The following is a 21,503-nucleotide window of genomic DNA, read 5'->3' as shown; positions in this document are numbered from 1 at the left end:
CAAGGGAGCGCAATTGAACAGGAAACGGATTTTCACCCCGTTCTCATTTCAAGTGGAAGTGTTTGCAAATCGGCAGAAAGCAGGGGACGTTTTTAGAACAAGAGTTCCTCCTTTCATGAGAATGCATCTCATGAAGAGGGAAGCCAACCTCCAGGCAGAAGCTGGAGAAAATCCCGTGAGAGACAAACAATGAGAAGGAATGTGAAGAAGGTGGCTTATTTGGACCCCAAAATCCTCAACATAAATGTTCCAAGTACGTTCAAGATTAATGAATCCTCCCAAAATAATGCTTTGAATAGCTATCGGGTAAAGCTATTTCCAAGAAATATTCCATTCTTCAGAAACATTTCATCTGTGTGAATAACAACAACAAATAAGCTCTAAACAAATAACATCGGCCTATGTCTGTATCCGATTAAATAACAGAAACAACATCCCAAGGAATCTTACCGTGCCTTGAACTGGAGACAATGCCTCTCCTCCCTCTAGGCCAGCGTTTGCTGGCAGGGGCTCATGGGAATTGTGGTCCATGGACATCTGGAAGGCCACAGTTTGATTACCCCTGCTCTAGGCGGTAGAGCCTGGAGACCTTTCAGAATTGCAACTAATCTCCAGAGATCAATTGCCCAGGAGAAAATGGCGGCTTTGAATTGCTTTATACTTAGAGATGCTAAGTCTGGGTTGAGAAACACCTGGAGATTTTGGGGATGGACCCTGAGGGGGTGGGTTGGGGGGAGGATTTCAATGGAGCAAACTGTTGCCTAGAAATAAATTGTAATCCCAGATCTCCATTTGCCATCTGGCTGTTGGAAAATCTTTCTTTAACCCTACTGAGGTCTTCTCCTCCACAACCCTGCCCTCCCCAAGCTCCGCCCCCGAAATCTCCAGAAATGTTCCTGTTTATGGGAATTTGATTGAGGGCATCATCCAAAAACACATATGCATCATCGATAAGCCATGAGCATTACTTCCCTTCAGAAATATTGTTTTATTCAATCCACACATTCAATTAAGATGGATCCAATCAATCAACTGGCTTGCCTTTAATCAAACAATACCCCTAAATCTGAGGGCATCGCACTATCAAAAGGAATATGTTTGGAAACCTAAATTATAATGCTAGGAGACAGCCATGGGCCCCTAAAAATACCATTTAAAAAAAATTCCCAATGATTCAACGAAAGAATCCATGATATTTAAACTGTTTTTGATTCTCAGTATTGCTACTCAACAGGGCCAACCGAGACAGACACCTGAAATTTCCTGAACTAGAAATGGCGACTGTACCATGCCCACATAAGCTCTGCAACCTAATTTTAAAAAATTCAACTGGCCTTGAACACAGTCAGGGCTTTCTTGGCAGCAGCTGGGTGACCCACCTCACAGGGTGTCTGTTGTGGGGAGAGGAAAGGGAAGGCGAATGTAAGCCGCTTTGAGACTCCTTCCGTTAGAGAAAAGCGGCATATAAGAACCAACTCTTCTTCAGTAATATCAGGGCTCCCTCAGCCTCACCTCCCTCACAGGGTGTCTGATGTGGGGAGAGGAAAGGGAAGGCAAACGTAAGCCGCTTTGAGATTCCTTCAGGTAGAGAAAAGCGGCATCTGTGAACCAACTCTTGTTCTTCTTGTCATAGTGCTCAGTCCACAAGTGACAGTTTAGTGTCCCCCCCGTCAAGACAGGATTCGAAACCCGGGCTTAATTTTTAAAAAGTAGAGTAAACTATAGTTGTGCACCAGACATGACAACCACCCACGGTTTATTACAAAAGCCTTCAATTAGCTCTCTGTGCTCGAAGGGAAAAAGAGATGGGTGTAGGACGCCCTGTAGATTCCTTTAAGAAATGACAAGCCACAGATGGTTGTTGCACCTAAACCACGGCACGACGTGAAACAGTACATTTTTCATCTCACCATGCCAACGCCGCATCATTCCAGAGATAAACAAAAATTTTTTTTTAACCGCCACCCCACCCCCGGATCACTCTACAACAGGGGTAGTCAAACTGCGGCCCTCCAGATGTCCGTGGATGACAATTCCCAGGAGCCCCTGCCAGCATTCGCTGGCAGGGGCTTCTGGGAATTGTAGTCCACGGACATCTGGAGGGCCGCAATTTGACTACCCCTGCTCTACAACAATCCAGAGGCAACTCAGTGCTAAGTAAAGATCCTCTGTCCAAAGGAGTCGCCATTCCTAAGAGGCCAAATTGGCACAATCTAGCTAAGAGGAGAGAGCTCTTGGCATAAATTGCCAGTGGACTGCTTCAGGAAGGACGCATTTGTTACTGTTAATTACCCTTGTTCTGTCACTGCTAAATGCAGACACAACCCTGCCCCAGTGGGACCCGATGTCACTCTAGATCCGGAGCTTCCTCTCTCTCAAGATGCTCTCTGCAGGCTGGGAAAAGAGTGAGAGAGAAAAGTTGTGTGTGTGTGTGTGTGTGTATGTGTATAGCTAGACCAGAATCCATAGGGATGGGCTCCGTAAACACCCTCTGAACATACAGTAATTAGTTCTCCTGGCAGACTCCCTGGGTCACTGTCTTGGTGTGCTGGTAGCCAAGAGGAAAGAAAGCAATCTCAAGAGGAAAGCATCAAGGTAGCAATAGGCCGTGAGCTATGGGAGGAAATATTTAGTCCAGATAATGGAGAAGGGAGAAACAATTAGAAATTGAATTAAGAGGGGGAGGGAATGAGCACTTCACCGAGGCAAGGAAAAAGAGGAGCATGAAAGAAGAAGAGTTGGTTCTTATATGCCGGTTTTCTCTACCCAAAGGAGTCTCAGAGTGGCTTACAGTCGCCTTCCTGTTCCTCTCCCCACAACAGACACCCTGTGGGGTTGGTGAGGCTGAGAGAGTGCTGATATTCCTGCTCAGTCAGAACAGCTTTATCAGTGCTGCGGTGAGCCCAAAGTCACCCAGCTAGTTGCATGTGGAGGAGGAGCGTGGAATCAAATCCAGCTCGCCAGATTAGAAGTCCACACTCCTAACCGCTACACCAAGAGTATTCAAGAGAGGCAAGCCAGCACACCAGCACTGAGCCTAGAGTTGTCAACCTCCAGGCGAGGCCTGGAATTCTCCTGGTTTTCCAGACAACAATTCATGGGAATTGTAGTCCACGGACATCTGGAGAGCCGCACATTGGCCATCCCTGCCCTAGAGATCTTGCAAGAGCGCAGTTTCCCCTCCTCACATGCAGAGAAATCCCCCACGGTGCTACCTTTTGACAACAAATGACATTTCAGATCCACAAGGAAAAGCCACCCTGGCCAAAGCCTAAAGACATTCCCAACCAAAAAGCCAAAAAATGATCTTAAAAAAATTATTCACTACCTTGCCAGCTCTGGACTAAGAAACATCTAAAAAAAATGGGGGGGGGGGAGGTAAGTTTGAGCAGGGCACAGTCTGGGGAGGTATTTCAATGTTCTATAACTGGGGTAGTCAAACTGCGCCCCTCCAGATGTCCATGGACTACAATTCCCATGAGCCCCTGCCAGCAAATGCTGGCAGGGGCTCATGGGAATTGTAGTCCATGGACATCTGGAGGGGCGCAGTTTGACTACCCCTGTTCTATAATGTCACTGAAAATCTACTTTTCTGATGATCTGTTGCCTGGAGGTCAGGGGTCCACTACCCCCTGGAGGTTGGTGACCCGCCTTGCCACCTCACCTTCCTCCTCAATGCAAGACTGTTCTCCTCACCTCTCATTTTACTTTCACAACACTCCTGTTAGGCGGATCAGGTGGAGAGTGTGAGATCAGCCCCAGGACTCCCCGCCCCCCAGCAAGCTTCTGTGGGAGGAGCAGGGATTTGAACCCAGCTCTCTCTCGGAGCCTAGCGTGGCCTTCAAGCCACAACCCCCTGCAGGCTCCCTGCTCCTTCCCCCCTTTATCCCTTGCCTGCTTTTCTTTGAACTGAGAAGCAGCATTTCTTCCTTGAGGCATCAGTGTGAGTCATCTCTTTCTACATGCGGGCGAACCTGTCAGAAGCTTCTGAGAAGGGGGGGGGGTGGTTGCCTCAAAATTCTCCCCAGAACCCACCCACCCCCACTCCCAAAATAAACTTCCCTAAGGCAGACAAGGATGAAGGGAAAGAAGAGGAGTGTCTCTGGTGACTTCAGTGGGGAGGTTCTCGGGACCTCTTTTGACTACGTGGCTCTGGGGAGGGGAAGGGGGAACCTATATTAAGCTTTAAAAATGAACCCTTTGGGGAATCTTTAGCACTTAGCTTAATCCCCCCCCCCTTCTTTATGCTCTTTAAGGTATTTTTGGCTTGGAAGGATATCCTGTGAATGATCTCACTTGCGTTTTTCTCCCTGTGCTACGAAGTCCCGATAATCTCACTCCTCCTGGGAGCACCTGACCTGGATCCACCCAACCACATCATGGGAATTGTAGTTCATGGACATCTGGAGAGCCACAGTTTGGCCATCCCTGAAGCAAGGCTAGCCTTATGCTGGGTTCCCGTTAGCATCTTATAATGATATAGAGACCTCTCCTAAAGTGATACTTCCTTCAGTAACATAGTTTTCAGTCTGCATTCTAAAGCAGGGGTAGTCAACCTATGGTCCTCCAGATGTCTGTGGACTACAATACCCATGAGCCCCTGCCAGCTGGCAGGAGCTCATGGGAATGGTAGTCCACAGACATCTGGAGGACCACACGTTGACTACCCCGGTTCTAAAGGATAAAGCTCTTCCAAATCCCTACAGCAGGGGTAGTCAAACTGCGGCCTTCCAGATGTCCATGGACTACAATTCCCAGAAGCCCCTGCCAGCATTTGCTGGCAGGGGCTCATGGGAATTGTAGTCCATGGATATCTGGAGGGCCGCAGTTTGACTACCCCTGCCCTACAGGAAGAGTAGTCTCTACCTTGACTGTGCAATTTAGGGATTTCGTCTTGGCTTTTCACAGTGAGAACTCTGGAACAAGCGCTCTGCCTTATTCAACGCTGCACCAGGGTGCTGGGAGAAACAGCTCATGTATCACTTCTCCATCCCTGAGCCCTCTGTTAAGGCCAAATTTGCTGAATGTTGAACTTCAATGAGGAAGAGATGGGTTCGAGTCTTCTCTCACTTGCATGGCTTCAGAGATGACCTTGAGCCGATTAACAAAAATCTCTCACCTGAACTCCTCACTAAGTTGTTCCAAATGCTCCAGACTGGGAAATTCCAGGCTCTTTCAGGGTAGCATATGGAGCGAAGATAGTGTGGAGAGGGATTTTGTCTAGGATCTATGGTATACCATAGAGTTTGACCTCTGAAGCTGCTATTCCTCTTAGGGGAAGTAATCTCGGTAACCTGGAATCCAATTGTAATTCCGGAACACTCCAGGCTCCACCTACAGATCGGCAATCCCGATCTTCAAACTAATACAATCAACAAAAAGGAAAGGAATGCTCAAAAGGGAGGATTTTGCCACCCAAAAGTGCAACTGGTTTCAGTTTTACAAATTTTGAACCCAGTGGCACCCTCAAGACTGGCAAAATACATTGCTATCTGAGGATGTGTGCATACACACAAAAGCTCAGACTTTGAATAAAACTTTTGTCGGCCTTAAAAGCGCCCCTGGAGTCAAAATTTGTTCTGCTGCTTCAGACTAACATGGCTCCCCACCTGAATCTGGTTTCAGTTTTGTTTTCATCCCCATTGGATACCCGTCGGATAATGCACTCTCAATGCACTCTGAAGTACCGGAAAATCCAGCTGCAAAAGCACACTCGAAGTGCACCATCCAACATGGGCAGAGAAGAGCCATGGGTCTCTTAAAAGAGTGCTCAGCATCATTACTACGTGAAATGTCTCCCACGTTCATTGAAGAGAGCAACAAGGGCTACCTTGCTCTGAAAGAGACATATGTTTGTAGCTTACATATATTTTTATTTGCAGCACGTACCTATTTACTACATTTGTGCTTTCCAGTCAATGCATTCAAAGCGATGACAGCATCTACCACTTGTACAAATTGCTTTCCTGTTCCCAGGGACAGCACCTACACCTATGCAGCAACAGGAAAGGGCAGCAATTTGTGTTCGGAGAAGAGCACAAAGGAAAAGGGGTTAAACTTCCCAATTTCTCCCTGTAGCCCTCCAAGACCACTAAAACGACTGGCATGTTTGGGAAAATAAACCTAGGAGATCTCTGCAGAGCCTTGATTTGGCCTTCAAAGCACAGCGGCGGACAGGAGGTTAGAACTTCTTGGTTCCTGCCTTCCAGTTCCAAAACAGAACGGTGGCACCATGCCCAGAGTTGAGCTGTATCGGAAACATTGTTAGATTTCCAGAAGTCCAACAAGCCTCTTTGGCGCTTGGTCCTTCATTAACGCTGTCCTTTAATATGCGGGTGATGATGGATTGGCAGGCCCAGCAAGGCCAGCAAGAGATGAACTCGGGCAGGTATTGATGCCGGATGTCATGGCAGGCGCTCTTCCCACGTCCCGGCTCCTTGCCTTCCTTTACCGCAACCTTCCCACCTCCGCACCTTCCCACCTCCACCCTGTGCCCCAAGCAACCTCCTCTTCTGATGTGCTCACTCCAAGATCACACCCACGTACTCTGAGGCAGCATTCTTCAGACTTTGAGAAAGTGGTGTGACAGTGCAGAATACGGTTGGGAAGCAGAGGTGTGGACACGCCCATCCGGGGCCCCTCCTCTTTCCCCCCCCTTCATCCTTGGCCATTTTGAGTTGGGTGGGCAGGTTGACCATATACGGCAGGGGTAGTCAAACTGCGGCCCTCCAGATGTCCATGGACTACAATTCCCAGAAGCCCCTGCCAGCGAATGCTGGCAGGGGCTCCTGGGAATTGTAGTCCATGGACATCTGGAGGGCCGCAGTTTGACTACCCCTGATATTCGGTCATATCACTGGATAAATATTTAACAAATTATATATATATATAAATTAACTCCCACCCATTCAGGAAAATCTTCCAGAGCTTTCAAGTAACCCTGGGTTGAGAAAGCCTGCTCTGGAGGAAGCTCTCAAGGAGAAGAGGGGCTGCTCTCGCTAACCCAGACCGCAATCGCTTTTTGCGGATTCCACGGCCGCGTCTTCCAAGAGGTGGGGGTACACGAGACGGAAAAAAGGATACTACAAAGAGCATATGGAGAAAAGCTAATTTGCGCTGTGAAATTCTGACTCTGCCTGGATCACACAGCCTCATCCCAGGTAGCCGGTGGATGGCTGAATGGATGGGTGAATGGGACAATCAGGTCCTACCAGGAGGAGGGAGAATAAATTACCTCTGGCTCCTGCGTGGTAAAATGAGCTGCCAGCAGAAATACAGGCCCTTACTGAGTTCTTGAAGTTCTGAAGGGACCTGCAAAATGGCGCTCTTCCACCAGGCATTTGGTTGAGGGTCTGGGCCACACCTCAACAATCTATCCGGATCCCCTGCCTACCCCAATTTGGGAGGTTATTGTTGGATGATAATCCCCCCCCCCCTTTGAGACAGCCTCTTATAAAATACATATCCGTGTGTTAGCCTGGTTCACAGCCTTTCTCAACTTTTTCACTACTGAGAAACCCCTGAAACATCCTTCAGACTTTGAGAAACCATGGAAATGGTGCAATCATGCGGAATATGTTTGGGAAGCATAGCCCTGTATATGCTTACCCCGGGCCCCACCCCCTTCCCACCCCCTTCAGGCCCAGCATTGGCCATTTTGGAAGGGGGGAGGTGCTGGCTGAAATGACCATATGGCCATGTTTAACAAATTTTAAAAATATATTTTAAATGAATTAATTGCCACCCATTCGGGAAACCCTTCCAGGGCCATCGAAAAAAACCAAACAAACAGGGTTTTACGTAACCCTGATCTTGAATCTAAGGCAAAGTGAATTAATAAGATCTAAGGATATGGTCTTAAATTGAATTGCAGTATTTTCACTTGCGGAATTTTATGCTCTGTATTCTTTTATACTGTGGCACACCGCCCCAGGATCCTTCTTTGGAGAAGGGCAGTTTAGAAATCCCAACATAAAATTAAAATGAAATAAAATTACAGTGAACGGACGGAAACTAGGGAAAGGAGGGATTACTCTGTGTAATCCATCTTGAGCCCAAATGACAAAGGGGGAACTATAAATAACAGAATAATGATATGAAGAATCCAGTCAGGAGAGCTGGGGAAGAAACTGGTTTCAGAGCCAACAGAGATGTAAAAATTAGAATGCCCGACTAGGATCTGAAAGAATCTGCCTTCTGCCACAGTAGTTTATTGCAGGGGTAGTCAACCTGTGGTCCTCCAGATGTCCATGGACTACAATTCCCATGAGCCCCTGCCAGCAAACGCTGGCAGGGGCTCATGGGAATTGTAGTCCATGGACATCTGGAGGACCACAGGTTGACTACCTCTGGTTTATTGGGTAGCTTCAGACCAGGCATGATCTTTCAACATCACCTACCTCACAAGGCTTTGTAAGAGTCCCGTGAAGGAGCAACATCTGGATCCTCAGTGGGGGGGGGGGGGAAATAGGGTATCCACCAAGTAAATCAACAAAAAAATGGGCAGCAATGCTTCAAATTCTGCTAGGAAGAAAAACAGGGCAGAAACAACTATCTAAATAAATAGCACCGTGTTTTTCAGTCTTCATCTAGGGGTCCTCCAAAGGCAATTTATTTCTTTGCCATCAAGTCACAGCTGACAGGGTGACCCCATCGGGCTTTAGACAAGGCAAGAGATGTCCTGAAGGTGGCCGGAGATGGAGAGCGAGCTCGGTGTCATGGTTAAGTGCAGCGGCTTCTAATCTGGCGAGCCGGGTTTGATTCACCACAGCACTGATAAAAGCTGTTCTGACCAAGCAGTAATCTCAGGGCTCTCTCAGCCTCACCTCCCTCACAGGGTGTCTGTTGTGGGTAAAGGAAAGGGAAGGCGAATACAAGCCACTTTGAGACTCCTTTGAGTAGAGAAAAGCGGCATGTAAGAACCAACTCTTCTTCCTCTTCCATTGCCTGGCCTTGTGTCAAGATCCTGCTTTATAAGTCTGTAATAAACAACATGGTATGTCGAAAAAAAGAGTTGGCCAAATAGTTATGAATTGGGATGTCTGTTTTATCATCTGCCTTTTTAAAATTACTATAATAATCTGGTGTAAGGGCCATCTGCAAACACTATGTCTGCTTACGTTTATTTCATTGTATTATATTATGTTTATGCTGGTCGAAGACTTGTAAGAAATAAACTAACTTTGTGCCATGCCCCTGTTATCCTTTGCTGGTGTCCCATCCAAATACTGATCAGGGCTGAATCTAGTTATTTTCCAAGACCTGATGAGATCTGGCTAGCCTGAGCAATCCAGGTCACAATCTAATGAGGACGAGGGGCTTCATTAAAAAGAAGGTCAGACAACACAACTTCCTGGAAAGGCAGCTTGACCACCAGGAGGGTCAATTCTCAATCAGGTGCAATTCCATGTGGAGGCATTGTACAGTGCACCTTCATTAAGTCTAAGGAGACAGACCACAATAGGCAGGTTGATGCCCCAAGCAAACCAAAAAAGGCACAGAGCTCCGAAGCCCTTTGCAACCACACAGGAACTCCTTGGCTCGCAAATCAAGACAAAAACAGTCCTCTAAGTCAGGAATTTTCAAAACCACTCAGAAAGAGAGAATTTTAAAAGCTTTCTACTCCTGCTCCCGTTACCTCCCACCAAGAAGAGGAGAGGAACTCGTTTGGCTTTTTAAGTGGGACTCAGGTAAGGCAACAACTGCCAAAGCAGCAAGAGCGGAAGTCCAGGCTATTCTGGTTCCCTGACATCTTGCCAAGGCCCACAAGACCTTCACACTTCAGCTAGGGGCAGGTGGCAGAGCTGCAACTCAGGGATGAAGAAATGGGGAACCCTGCTTGAGGGAGGCTGCATGCCCACCTGCTCACACCTCATTCGTTAATCAACTGGCTTCTAGTCCGGGATCACAGAACGGAGGCGAGAGGAGGTTTATTTAGACAGGCATTCAATCTGCCCTACACTGAAGGTATGGGGCAGGTAACGCTCCAAGGTTTACATCAAAGCGCTCAGGTTGGACTGCATTTTAAACTCTTGGAGGAAAGCTGTCACGGATTCTTGAAGGAAACCAACATCCCAGGTTCTGTGTTTAAGGAAAAGAAGCCCCATGGTCTATGATCATGGCTAAGCATCCATGAAATTGCTATGGAGACTGTAGGGGGAGGGGGGAGAGAAATTGGAAAAAAGGCACATGCATGCAAGGAGAAGTAATGCCCAACAACTCAGTTTGCACAAGTTTCTGGAGAAATGACAAGGCTGCACTGCACAAAATGTTTTTGCAAATTTGCTCAGCTAAATTATGAGGGTCTTGTGGTCTCTACTGCCGCACACGGTTTATGGAAGGCTGGATCCTATTTATGTAATTTCTGTACCGCTTAATGTGTCATGTGAATACTTATGCTATGCTTCAGTGTAATCCACCTTGAGCCCCTGGAGAAAGGCAGCCTACAGTCCATTCTCCCAAGTTTTCAACCTGATCATATAACTGCCGAACCTCAGGCCCGGACAGCGCAATCGTTTAAGGCCAAAGTAGCCTTCAGTTTTGTTATTAACTGAGCCCTCTGCCCAATTATTTATTTATCTATCGTATGGCAGAATTACACACAGTTAGGACATTATAATAATACAAAATATGTAGCCAAGTAGGCGCAACAGTTACGCAGACAGATTGGGCCAACCCCCTACAAACTATTATCAAGGTTTTCAAGCCATTCAATCGCAGGTGGGGAGAGTTCAAAGAGCTCCATCACATCTCCCTGGAAAGCACGACGCTCACATTCCTGGGAGAGATGGAACACAGTTTGGCGGACTGTACCACAAACAACTTTGGGCTCTGGCCTTTCGCCCCAAACTGCCAAAGCCTGTTTGTTGTCCCCCTCCCAAGTTCCCTTTCCACACTGCACACAGGTTAATGCTGGAACAATGGGCATCTGATGCAGATTCTGGAACGCGGAGGCCGCAGTCGGCTCCTGGGCAGGACTGACCCACCACACCCCCACAAGTTGACAGTCCTGATGATTGTAAATGGAACCTATGTTGGGTTTGCCAGCACTGGGTTTGGAAATATCTGGAGATGTTATGGGGAGGGGGGAACGTTTGGGGAGGGGCAGGACTCCCACAGCGCATGGCACCACACAGCCCCCCTGCCAAAGGGGCCATTCCCTCCAGGTGAACTAACTAAAGCCCATCGCCTGGAGATCTGTCTCCAGCCTACAGGTTGCCAGCCCTGAACCCAAGGCCCAGCTCAAGGCGGAAGGAGGGGCCTGGGCAAACTGTGGCCCTCCAGATGTCCATGGACTACAATTCCCATGAGCCCCTGCCAACAGGGGCTCATGGGAATTGTAGTCCATGGACATCTGGAGGGCCACAGTTTGCCCACCCCTAGGCGTACAGAGGCCACACACCCCGTGTTACTCCTCCCTGTCCACCAGCCCCTCCTCTGCACGCACACACACAAACTCCATTACTTCCCTGCCAAAACACGGGTCTTTTTTTTTTTTTAAAGAAAAACCAGAACGTGGGAAGGAGGCGCCCGCGTGCAAAAGGTAAGTACGCGTGCACAAGCTTAATTAACGTGCATGATTCATTCTGGCCGGGGGTCTTCAACGAGGTGCCGCGTGGGGACGGAGCCACTGCAGCAAGCCCCGAACTTTCCCCGCCGGCCACCCAAGTGGCAGAGGAAAGCGGGCCGCGCCGGCAGCGAGCGACCAGCCCGCGCCCCGCGTGGCTCCCGCCCGCTTCCGAGGGGAGGCATTCTTTTCTGAATGGAAGGCGAGGAGTGAGCGGCATGCTGAAAGAGGAGTGCCGCCGCCGCCGCTTCCGCTGGGTCCTACCGCCCCGCCGTCCCAAGGTTGCGGAAGGAGACCGCGGCGCAGAATTGAGCGCCATAGGCCCTACTGAAGCGCCGGTGCCAACGCCCCCCGGCGCAGGCGGGAGGCAGGGGCAGTCGGGGCTGAACTGAGCTGCGGAGGGGCGGGCTGCGCGGATCAGAAAAGCAGAGCTCGATTTTCGGCTGGTTTTTCGGGAGCATGTTGGAAGCCCCGCCGCTGGCTGGATTCTGGGCCCTGGATCAGGAAAAGGCCATTAAAAAGGCCCACTCGTTCTTTTCTCCTGGCCGTCCTTCTTCAGAAAGGGTTTCAGGTGTGGATCCTGCTTGCCTCTCAGCACCATTTGCGGCACCCCAGGGACCCACAAGCCTCTCCTTGTGGCTGCCATTCCCTCCTTCACTACCTTGACAATAATTGTTTATTTCATTTATATGCCGCCCTCCCCTCAGGTCAGGACAGCTCCCGAGGTTGTCTACTATCATTATTTATTAAATTTTAAGAATGCACACATATTAATAATATAAAACGACAGTAAAATCAATTGCATTCATTTTAAACAAATGGTGCCCAGTCTATCGGAAGCACCTCCTGTTTCTAGGGGGGTGGGGAACGGCGCTGTGGGTGTCAACAGGGGGGACTGCGGCACAGAGACCCAGAACAAAGTGGGTCAAAGGAGACCAGCGGGGCAGGATCTGCAGAGCAGGGTGGAAAAGCCATCTCCCAGGCCCTAGCCACAGGTTTCACGGGCGATTTTTCCCAGCTAGGTAAGGCAGGCCCTGGTTGGCTTACAATTTTGTCACTTCCCAGGCAGCTTAGACAACGTGAACAATTAGAAATTGTAGCACCTATTTGAGGCCAGGCTTGATGGAGTCCTACAGTTGACAGGGGCCATTCAGGTCACCTTATCCCACCCCCTGCTCAATACAGGATCAGCAAAGCATCCAGGATAAGGATCTGTCCAGCCCTGCTTGAAGACTGCCAGTGAGGGGGAGGTCCCCAATCCTAGAAGGGGACCTGCAGGTCCCCAATCCTAGAAGGTCCCCAATCCTAGAAGGGGTCCCCAATCCTAGAAGGGGACCTGCAGGTCATCTAGTCCCACCCCCTGCTCAGTGCAGGATCAGCCTGAAGCATTCAGGAGAAGGATCTGTCCAGCCACTGCTTGAAGACCACCAGTGAGGGGGAGCTTCCCACCTCTTGAGGCAACCAATTCAAACTAAGAGCAATCTGGGGAAACGGGCCCAGCCTTCTCCATCACATACCACGAGGGGTTCCCAACTCCAGCTCTGGGAAATTTGCAGGGTAGTGCCTATAGAGAAGAGTGTTTGCAAGGTGATTCATCCAGAATCTATGACAAGGGTGGCCAAATGATGGCTCTTAAGATGCCCACGGAATTCTGAAGAGCCACAATTTGGCTTCCCCTGATCTCTGGTAGACCTACCCTCTTTTCCTCCAGGGGCCTGATCTCAACAGCCTTGTAATTCCAGAATTCTGGGCCCTGAGCTGGAGGTCAGGAATCCTACACAGCAGCCAAGTCTTTTGGGGGAGATGAGATGGTCTGCTCATACCTTAATGTCCTGCTCAGCTACTGAAGTTTATATGGTCAACTGATCCCTGGCAACACTGTACAAAACACTCAATTTATTGTTTTAACGTTTTTCCTTTCTTTTTTTAAAAACAGATCACATCTGTTGGACCTATGGCTTAAAACTTCCCGACAAAAAGACTCCACCCCTCAACCTGTTTTGGCTGCCCGAGAGACCAAATTATGACCAAGAGCTTTAAAACGGTGCTATCACAAAGAGTATGGTTGGGAAACATGGCCCCATGCACCTGAGGCCTCTCCCCTTCCCACTTCCTCCAGGCTCATCATAAGCCATTTGGAGGGAGTGCCATGACCCCAGAAGTAACATCACTACCTTAGACCTCCTTTTACACCCTCCCTGCTACTACTATGGCAGTTCTGCCTCATTAAGGCTAGAAAAAGAATAGAAGCTGAGAAGACAGGCCAGACCCTCCCCCCCCCCCAATACCATGCCACTTCACAGTTCCCATGGATTCCCTTCGGAACGTCAGCAGACCCTCACGGACCCCTGGCTGGGAATCCCTGATCTACACACACATGGCTCTTGCAGTAACAGGGAGCTGCAATTAAGTCCTTCCTGATAACCCTCAACCTCAGAAACAGTCTAAAGAAGAAGAGTTGGTTCTTATATGCCACTTTTCTCTACCCGAAGGAGTCTCAACATGGCTTACATTTGCCTTCCCTTTCCTCTTCCCACAGCAGACACCCTGTGAGGGAGATGGGGCTGAGAGAGCCCTGATATTGCAGAAGAGTTGGTAATTAGATGTCGCTTTTCTCTACCCGAAGGAGTCTCAAAGTGGCTTACAATCGCCTTCCCCTTTCCTCTCCCCACAGCAGACACCCTGTTAGGGAGGTGAGGCTGAGAGAGCCCTGATATTCCTGCTTGGTCAGAACAGCTTTATCAGTGCTGTGGTGAGCCCAAGGTCACCCAGCTGGTTGCATGTGGGGGAGCGGGGCACTGAACCCGGCTTGCCAGATTAGAAGTTCGTACTCCTAACCACTACACCAAGCTGGATTCCTCAGGTCCCCTCCGGGTTTGGAGAGATCCCTGAAGCCAGTTCAAAGTTCTGTTGAGCATAACGGTGGCTCCCATCTCTTCTTGGACACTCAGAACTCCCTAGAACCAAACAGATTATTTTGACTCCCCCCAAAAAAGACCACTAAGCTGGAGCATTTCTTATTCATCAGCCTTTGTTACTGGAGCGCCTTCATTTTTAAGCCACTGTCCCTTCCTTCAAAAGCCAGATACACCTGTGTGACGTAGCACCATGTTGCTTTAATCTCCCCCCTGACCCAAGATCAAAGCTTCACAGAAAATAACAGCTGCCTTTGATTTAAAAACAAAAACAACAACAAAAAAGCACCACCATTCCACGGAGGTCTTTTATTTTGAAACATGTTCATCTGACAGGCACACTGGCAGAATGCTTTTATTTTAAATGACTGCCCCTTGTTTCTCAAAAAAAAAAAAATCCCAGGATTGTAAAACAAGGTGAAAATCCAGGACATAGCCCAAGGCCCAATCTATATGAATTTTCTAGAGAAGAAAAGAGTACCTTTTGAGCATGTGCACAGAGGCTTCATAAGCGCATTTCTGGGCTTCTTGGGAAATGTTTCCAGGGACTTGTGTCCTAGCACACCTTATCTTGTTTAAGAAGCCAAGCACTGAATGAAGCTCTTCTTTCAAAGCCTGTGTCCGGCCCTGCATTGCCTAGGCTAGCTCAATGGAAGCCAGGCACATTTGGCAACATTTTGAATCAACCCTGACCAGGCTAGCTTGATTTCGTCAGATCTAAGCCAGGTCAACCCTGGTTAATATTGGGATTGGAGGCCAACAAGGAAGTCCAGGGTCTCTATGCAGAGGCAGGCCATGACAAACATCTGCCTTTCACCACCCTGTCCAAAAACACTCTACTGCAGCTTAATAGACCTGACTGAGACTTCTGTCAACCTGTATTCCATGTGCCTGTCGCCCTGTATGCAGGGCTGGCCACACTGTGGCTCTCCAGGTGTCCGTGGACTACAATTCCCATGAGCCCCTGCCAGCCAAGGTATCCCCTTACACCAGTGGTTCTCAACCTTCCTAATGCCTCGACCCTTTAATACAGTTCCTCATGTTGGGGTGACCCCAAACATAAAATTATGCAAGGGCTCTTTCACAGAAATTAAACCAAAACTGACCAATGGGGTGAAGATCCATTGCTCATGATTGTATATAAATTGTTTTTCCCCTGGGGGTTTCTGAGATCAGTTCTGTCCCACCATGCCGATCTCGCTCTTTTCCACTGCTCCAGACAGACAAACGCTCTATCTCGCTCTACCCCGCAAGGCTGTTGTGTGGATGGCGCCCCCACCCCCAGCCTAGCTGATTGCCCTGCTGCGACTCCTGTGAAAGGGTTGTTTGACCCCCCCAAAGGAGTCCTGACCCCCAGGTAGAGAACCACTGCCGTACACGATGAGGTGCAGAGATATGAGCCCCTGCCTGCTGCTAGCAGGGCCTCATGGGAACTGTAGTCCATGGACACCTGGAAAGCCACAGTTTGGCCCCCTCTACATACACCAAGATATCCCTTGCACGATGAGGCGCAGAGAAATGAGTGGAGGGGGGCACCAGGGACAACACACACACACACACACACACACCCTTGATGACCTAGAAAGTAGATTTTACTCCAAAGCTATTGATTCAAGAGGAATGCAATTACACGGAGCAGAGACCTGCTGCCTCTGATAAGGAAGAGAGTTCATTGCAAAGTCACCAGAATTCAAGTCCGGGCAGGCTCCCACATTTCTCTCCCCCGTTTTTTTGGCAGCCAGTCTGTGACCCCCTTCCCAGCTGTCAACCACCTCACTATCCGTTCTGTCGATTCCTCCCCCTGCTGCTGGCGGAACACTGCCTCCCCCCCCCCTCACCCCACGAGATCTTTCCCTTCCAGCCCTGAACGCATCTCGCCCGAGCAAAACCCTTTCATTTAGCAGCCACAGCGTCTGCCTTTCAAACGTCCTTCTATCCCTCAAAAGTTGTTTTCCTTCTCCTCCTATTGCGAGAGCAGTTCCCACCCCCACCCAGCCCCCACCCCACTTCAGGCATCCTTTTTCTTTTTTGTGGATCCGATTAGAGAGAGGGAGAGAGAGAGCAGAAAGTGCATAATTTCATTTCCCCTTTTCAGGACGGAATAAAAAAGCGAAAATAGCTGGCCAGCAAGCTCTGGAAGAGCAGCCAAGAAACCAGCTCCCGGCTGGACTTCCCTTACAAATAAGCGGCAGCAGCAAAAGTAAAACTGAAAACTATCCTGGTGCTGAATGGAAATCCCCAACTCTACTAGGCGGGGAAGAACAACCAGCATTTTTAAAAAGTCAAGCCAGAGCTCCGGGTGTCTGAGACGGCGGATTTACCCCATGCTGCTCAGATCTTCCGCTCACTCAAGGGCTGAGCCATTCCTTAGGCCTCCTCCAAAGGGCTGCGTTCATCTCCCTGGCTCCTGAGGGCATTTTCCTTGAGTCGCAAGAAAACTCCTTTGCCATTCCTACGGATTTGAGTTCCATGTCCAAATGGTTCAACACCTGCCCAGAAAGGTCTGCACAATTCTAAACCTTCAATGTTGATCAAATCAAGTTAGCCGACGTTACCATCTCTGGGTCCTTTCGGACCGATACAGGAACGGCCATCCGGTGGAGAAAAAGTTATTTGGGGCACAGGATGGCTGGAGGGGTCCATTTGATCCCTCCCCCTTTCTTCATCATTATTTATTTATCATCATCGTCATCACCACCACCGGCATTTGCCTTGCTAGTTTTTTAACCCCGCAGCAAAATCAAGCCTTTGCTTTGAAAAAAGGCATTTCCCTACTCAAAAAAAGTCCAGGAAGAAAACGGCAGAGCAAGGCTCACTGGAACACACAAAAGCGTCCTCCGCACTACGCCACCCTGTACACCCCTCGCCTCTCCAACCTGTGCTCTGCCTGCTTCCATGCCCACATCCTTGAGCAGTGAAGGACAGAGAGGTGGACAGCTTGTGAGGGAAGATTCATGCAAACAACCCCCCCCCCCTCCCAAAGACAACACACCTGACAGGCCTGCAGGCTCCTAACCAGCCAGGAACTTTTTTTGCCTGAGCACCAGGACTGACCTCTTGCAAAGACAGGCTGACGGATGGAGACGCCAGGCAGCCGGCAAAGGAAAAAGTTCAATGCACAGCGTATAAAGGGAAGGAAAGGGCTCGGAAGGCTGACCTTTCTTTAAAGAAGGAACTGCGTCCCTTTCAAGGTGGGAGAGAGGGAGGACAGCTCATCCCATTGCCTTGAAAGCCCAAAAAAGCAGCTGGATTCGCCACCCAGCTAAGCCGGAACGCTGCGGTGTCAAACCCGTGAGATGCCAGTGTGCTCAAACCCAGCAGAACTGAGTTAGGGAGAGCAACAAAGGGGGGGGGGGGGTTCGGGACGTGTGCATTTGTGTGCAAAGATCCAACCATATTTCTCAATGCTTTGTTCTCTTTCTGCTCACATCGCGCCCCCCCCCCCCCAGCTAGCTGCATCAGATGGGAATTGACGGATACCCCGGACAGGGAGAATTTGGGAACGCCATTTTTACTTGGTTGTTCCTATAATTTCCCCCCACTCCTTTGATCAAAACAAAATTGGGGGGGGGAGAGAGAACAAGGCCAGTTATCCGTCTTCCTTGGATCCAGAAGAGGGGGGGGGCGGGAGAAAAATGTGGATTCACACATTTGATTCCGAGAGCGGGCGGGAAAAGAACCAGGGCTGCTTTATAAGGCTGTTCTGCGAAACTGAACCCAGAAGCTGAGATCAAAGATGAATTGGGGAGGGGGGAGAAGGTGGAAAAGAAAGAGGAGCCGAAGCTCTCTCTTTTTGGGACTATAGGGTTGGGGGGGGAGTAAGATCGCCCTCAAACCGCTTAAACCCAATCAAACCCACCCGACCCCATAAAACACGGAAGCCTTCCTTGTCACCCCGGCTGCACCCCGAAGTGGCCGGCCCAGGAGGGGCCGCGAAAGGAACAGCAATACCTCCCCCCCCCCCAGATCCAAAGACATCAAGCGGAGGACTCAAAGGACAAGCCCGACCCTCCAGTTTGGGAGTTGAAGGAGCAGCTCAACGCCCCCCATCCTCCCTCCCCCCCCCCATCAAGGCTGCTCCGGCCGTCGAAGGACAAAGTGGGGTGGGGGAGCAGGAGGGAGGGAGTGAGGGAGGGAAGAGAAAACCCCGCACGAACAAAGCTCGGAACGCGGGCCCGTCGCCGCAGTGACAAGACGCGGGGCGAGCGGGCGCTTGGCCATTGTTCCCCCCTCCGACACACACAAGCACACACACACCCCTCTGCTGCAGCCCCCGCCGCCGCGACGCTTAGGGTCACCCAATGCGGGAAGGCGGAGTGGGGGGCTCGCCTCCCTCCAGGGCCCCCCGCCCTTCTCTCCCTTTGCAACCCGTAGAGGACGAGCGGGCGCTGCCGGAGCAGAAGCGGCAGGCGGGGAGGGAAGAAGGGATCCAGCCGGCACCGCCGCCGCCACCACCGCCGCGCTTACCTCCGCCGCCCGCGCACAGCAGCGCGATCCCAGCCGCGGCTAGCGCCGTCGCCACCGCTGCTGCGGCCGCCCGAGGCGAGTGCCCGCCGCTCCCCGCCGCCCGCATGCTGAGCTGAGGCTCCGGCGCTTCCTCTCCGCTCGCCCGCTGCCTCTCGCGCCGGGCTCTGCACCTGCACTCGAGCTCCCCCAGCGCTAATGGATGCTAATGAGATGCGAGCGAAGGGGGCGGGCCCGGCGGCGGCGAGGGGGCGGGGCGCGGGCGGAAGGCGAGGGGAGGCGGCTGTTTACAACTCCCATGCGGGAGGGAGGGGGAGGGGCTTTCGAGGCGCGGGGCGGAGTCTCCCCCGGGACACGCCCACTCCCCTCCCCGGGAAAGCAGCGATGGGGCTTTTGCAGCTGTCCCCCCACCAAATCCAGGGTCGGTCCCCGGTTCAGCAGCCTCCCCCAACGTCTCTGCTGCGATTTTTTTCCTTTTTAAACTATGGATTCAAATGGGTCGCCGTGTTGGTCCGAAGTAGCACAATCAAATCAGAGCCCAGCGGCACCTTTAAGACCCACAAAGATTTATTCAGGGCGTGAGCTTTCGAGTGCTTGCACTCGAAAGCTCACGCCCTGAATAAATCTTTGTGGGTCTTAAAGGTGCTACTGGGCTCTGATTTTAAAACTATGGTTCAGCCGTATTTCTTAGCCCAAAAAAAATTGCGGGGGGGGATCAGAATAAAACAGTGATCTGTGTTGCTGCTCAAGCAAAAGACTTCGGGTTGGGATGGACGGCCTGCCGAGGAAGATACACGCGCCTGCCGTCTGGAAAGCGCTGTGAAAGAACCCGGCACGACAAAAAGAAAATCATAAATGTGCATTACGATCGGGGGAAATGGCTCAGGCCGCCGGCTTTTAATTATTGCAGGAGGTGCAATTCTTGGGGAGCTGTCTTTACGAAAGAAAAAAAAACCTATGGAAAAAATTCATTTTTGTTTCAGAGTGAGAATCTAATGGCCCTCTTGCGCATTCGTCTCACAGCTGTATGCTAACTATTCAAAATGTATCGGGTATATTTCTGTGCACAGAACCTCTTTGTCTATTAATCACACGCACAACGCATTGCTTGCTGCACGGCTCTCAACAGTCCTTTGCTCATCAAATTCCCGGACTTTGTTGCTTGGGCAAAGTTATATATACTCCTCGCTTTACAGAGGAAGCGGAAATCGCTCCTGTTTGGGTGTACAGTCGTGCAAAAGACAATGGGCGGCCAAAAAGAATCCAGGAAGAGTTTTTTTCCAGCTTGGTGTGGTGCTTAGGAGCATGGACTTCTAATCTGGTGAGCTAGGTTTGATTCTCCGCTCCCCCACATGCAGCCAGCTGGGTCACCTTGGGCTTGCCACAGCCCTGATAAAGCTGTTCTGACTGAGCAGTGACATCAGAGATCTCTCCAGGTAGAGAAAAGAGGCATATAAGAACCAACCCTTCTTCTTCTTCTTCTTCTTCTTCAGTAATATCTTGGCTCTCTCAGCCTCACTTCCCGCACAGGGTGTCTGTTGTGGGGAGAGGAAAGGGAAGGCGAATGTAAGCCACTTTGAGATTCCTTCAGATAGAGAAAAGCAGCATATAAGAACCAACTCTTCTTCTTCTCCCCAAATCTCAGCAGCCCAGGATCCTGTTCCCACCAGAGAATCTGGGAAGCCTCTTGACAAGAGGCAAAAGTCCTTCCAGGTTTCATCCTCCATGAATTTTTAACTCCAGAGTTTTGATCTCCAGGAGAACCACGTTGGGCTATGAAGGAAAATCCAAACAGTGTCCCATATATGTTAAAACATATTTGGCCATATATTTAACCACTACCACAGGGAGCAATTCTCTCCCCAATATTTATTTATTTATCTATTTATTTTATTATATTTATATACCGCCCTCCCTGGAGGCTCAGGGGGGGTTACATAAAACATATCAACAATACATGAAACAATACATGATATTATTTAACATCCTCAAGCACCCCCTCGCCCACTTGCTCCAGAATTCCAGGCTGGGTTGTCACTGATGTGGCAGATGAAACCCAGCCATTTCTGTTGATGGCCATCCATCAACACCCCCAGACAGTCTGTCTTGGAGGCTGTGGTGGATTGGCTCGTATGTAGTCAGCTGAAGCTGAATCCAGCTAAGGTGGAGGTCCTCTGACTAGGCTAGCATGTTGAAAGGCAACAGGTTTCCAGGCCTTGATGGGGTCTGATTGACATCTTTGACTTCTGCCAAGAACCTGGGTATGATTCTGGACTTGTCCACGGAGACCCAGATTGCGCATATGACGTGCCTGGCATTCTTCCTCCTACACCAGGCATGGCAACTAACACCCTACCTCTTGGCACCCATTCTAGCCAGCGTGATTCATTAAACAATCACCACCAGGTTAAACTTCTGCAACTCGCTCTACACAGGGCTTCCCTTGAGGCTAGCCCAGAGACACCAACTGGCCCAAAATGCAGAGGCACGGGTCCTTATGGGCAGGAGTAGTCGAACTGTGGTCCTCCAGATGTCCATGGACTACAATTCCCATGAGC

The 21,503-nt window shown here is 50.1% G+C and overlaps 1 protein-coding gene across 1 annotated transcript in view; it reads right to left on the bottom strand.

The window, feature by feature from the left end:
* The window catches only part of CADM4 (cell adhesion molecule 4), a 164,547-nt gene extending 145,420 nt beyond the window's left edge, over nt 1-19,127 (bottom strand). Inside the window, exon 1 of the mRNA XM_077336785.1 lies at nt 18,949-19,127. Coding sequence (XP_077192900.1) covers nt 18,949-19,054 — 106 coding nt within the window. The 5' untranslated portion in view covers nt 19,055-19,127. The remainder of the gene's footprint in view (nt 1-18,948) is intronic.
* Nucleotides 19,128-21,503: the final 2,376 nt, after the last annotated feature.

The sequence above is a fragment of the Paroedura picta genome, chromosome 5 (assembly GCF_049243985.1).
Source record: "Paroedura picta isolate Pp20150507F chromosome 5, Ppicta_v3.0, whole genome shotgun sequence".
NCBI lineage: Eukaryota > Metazoa > Chordata > Lepidosauria > Squamata > Gekkonidae > Paroedura > Paroedura picta.
This window is presented reverse-complemented; position numbering and strand designations above follow the sequence as displayed.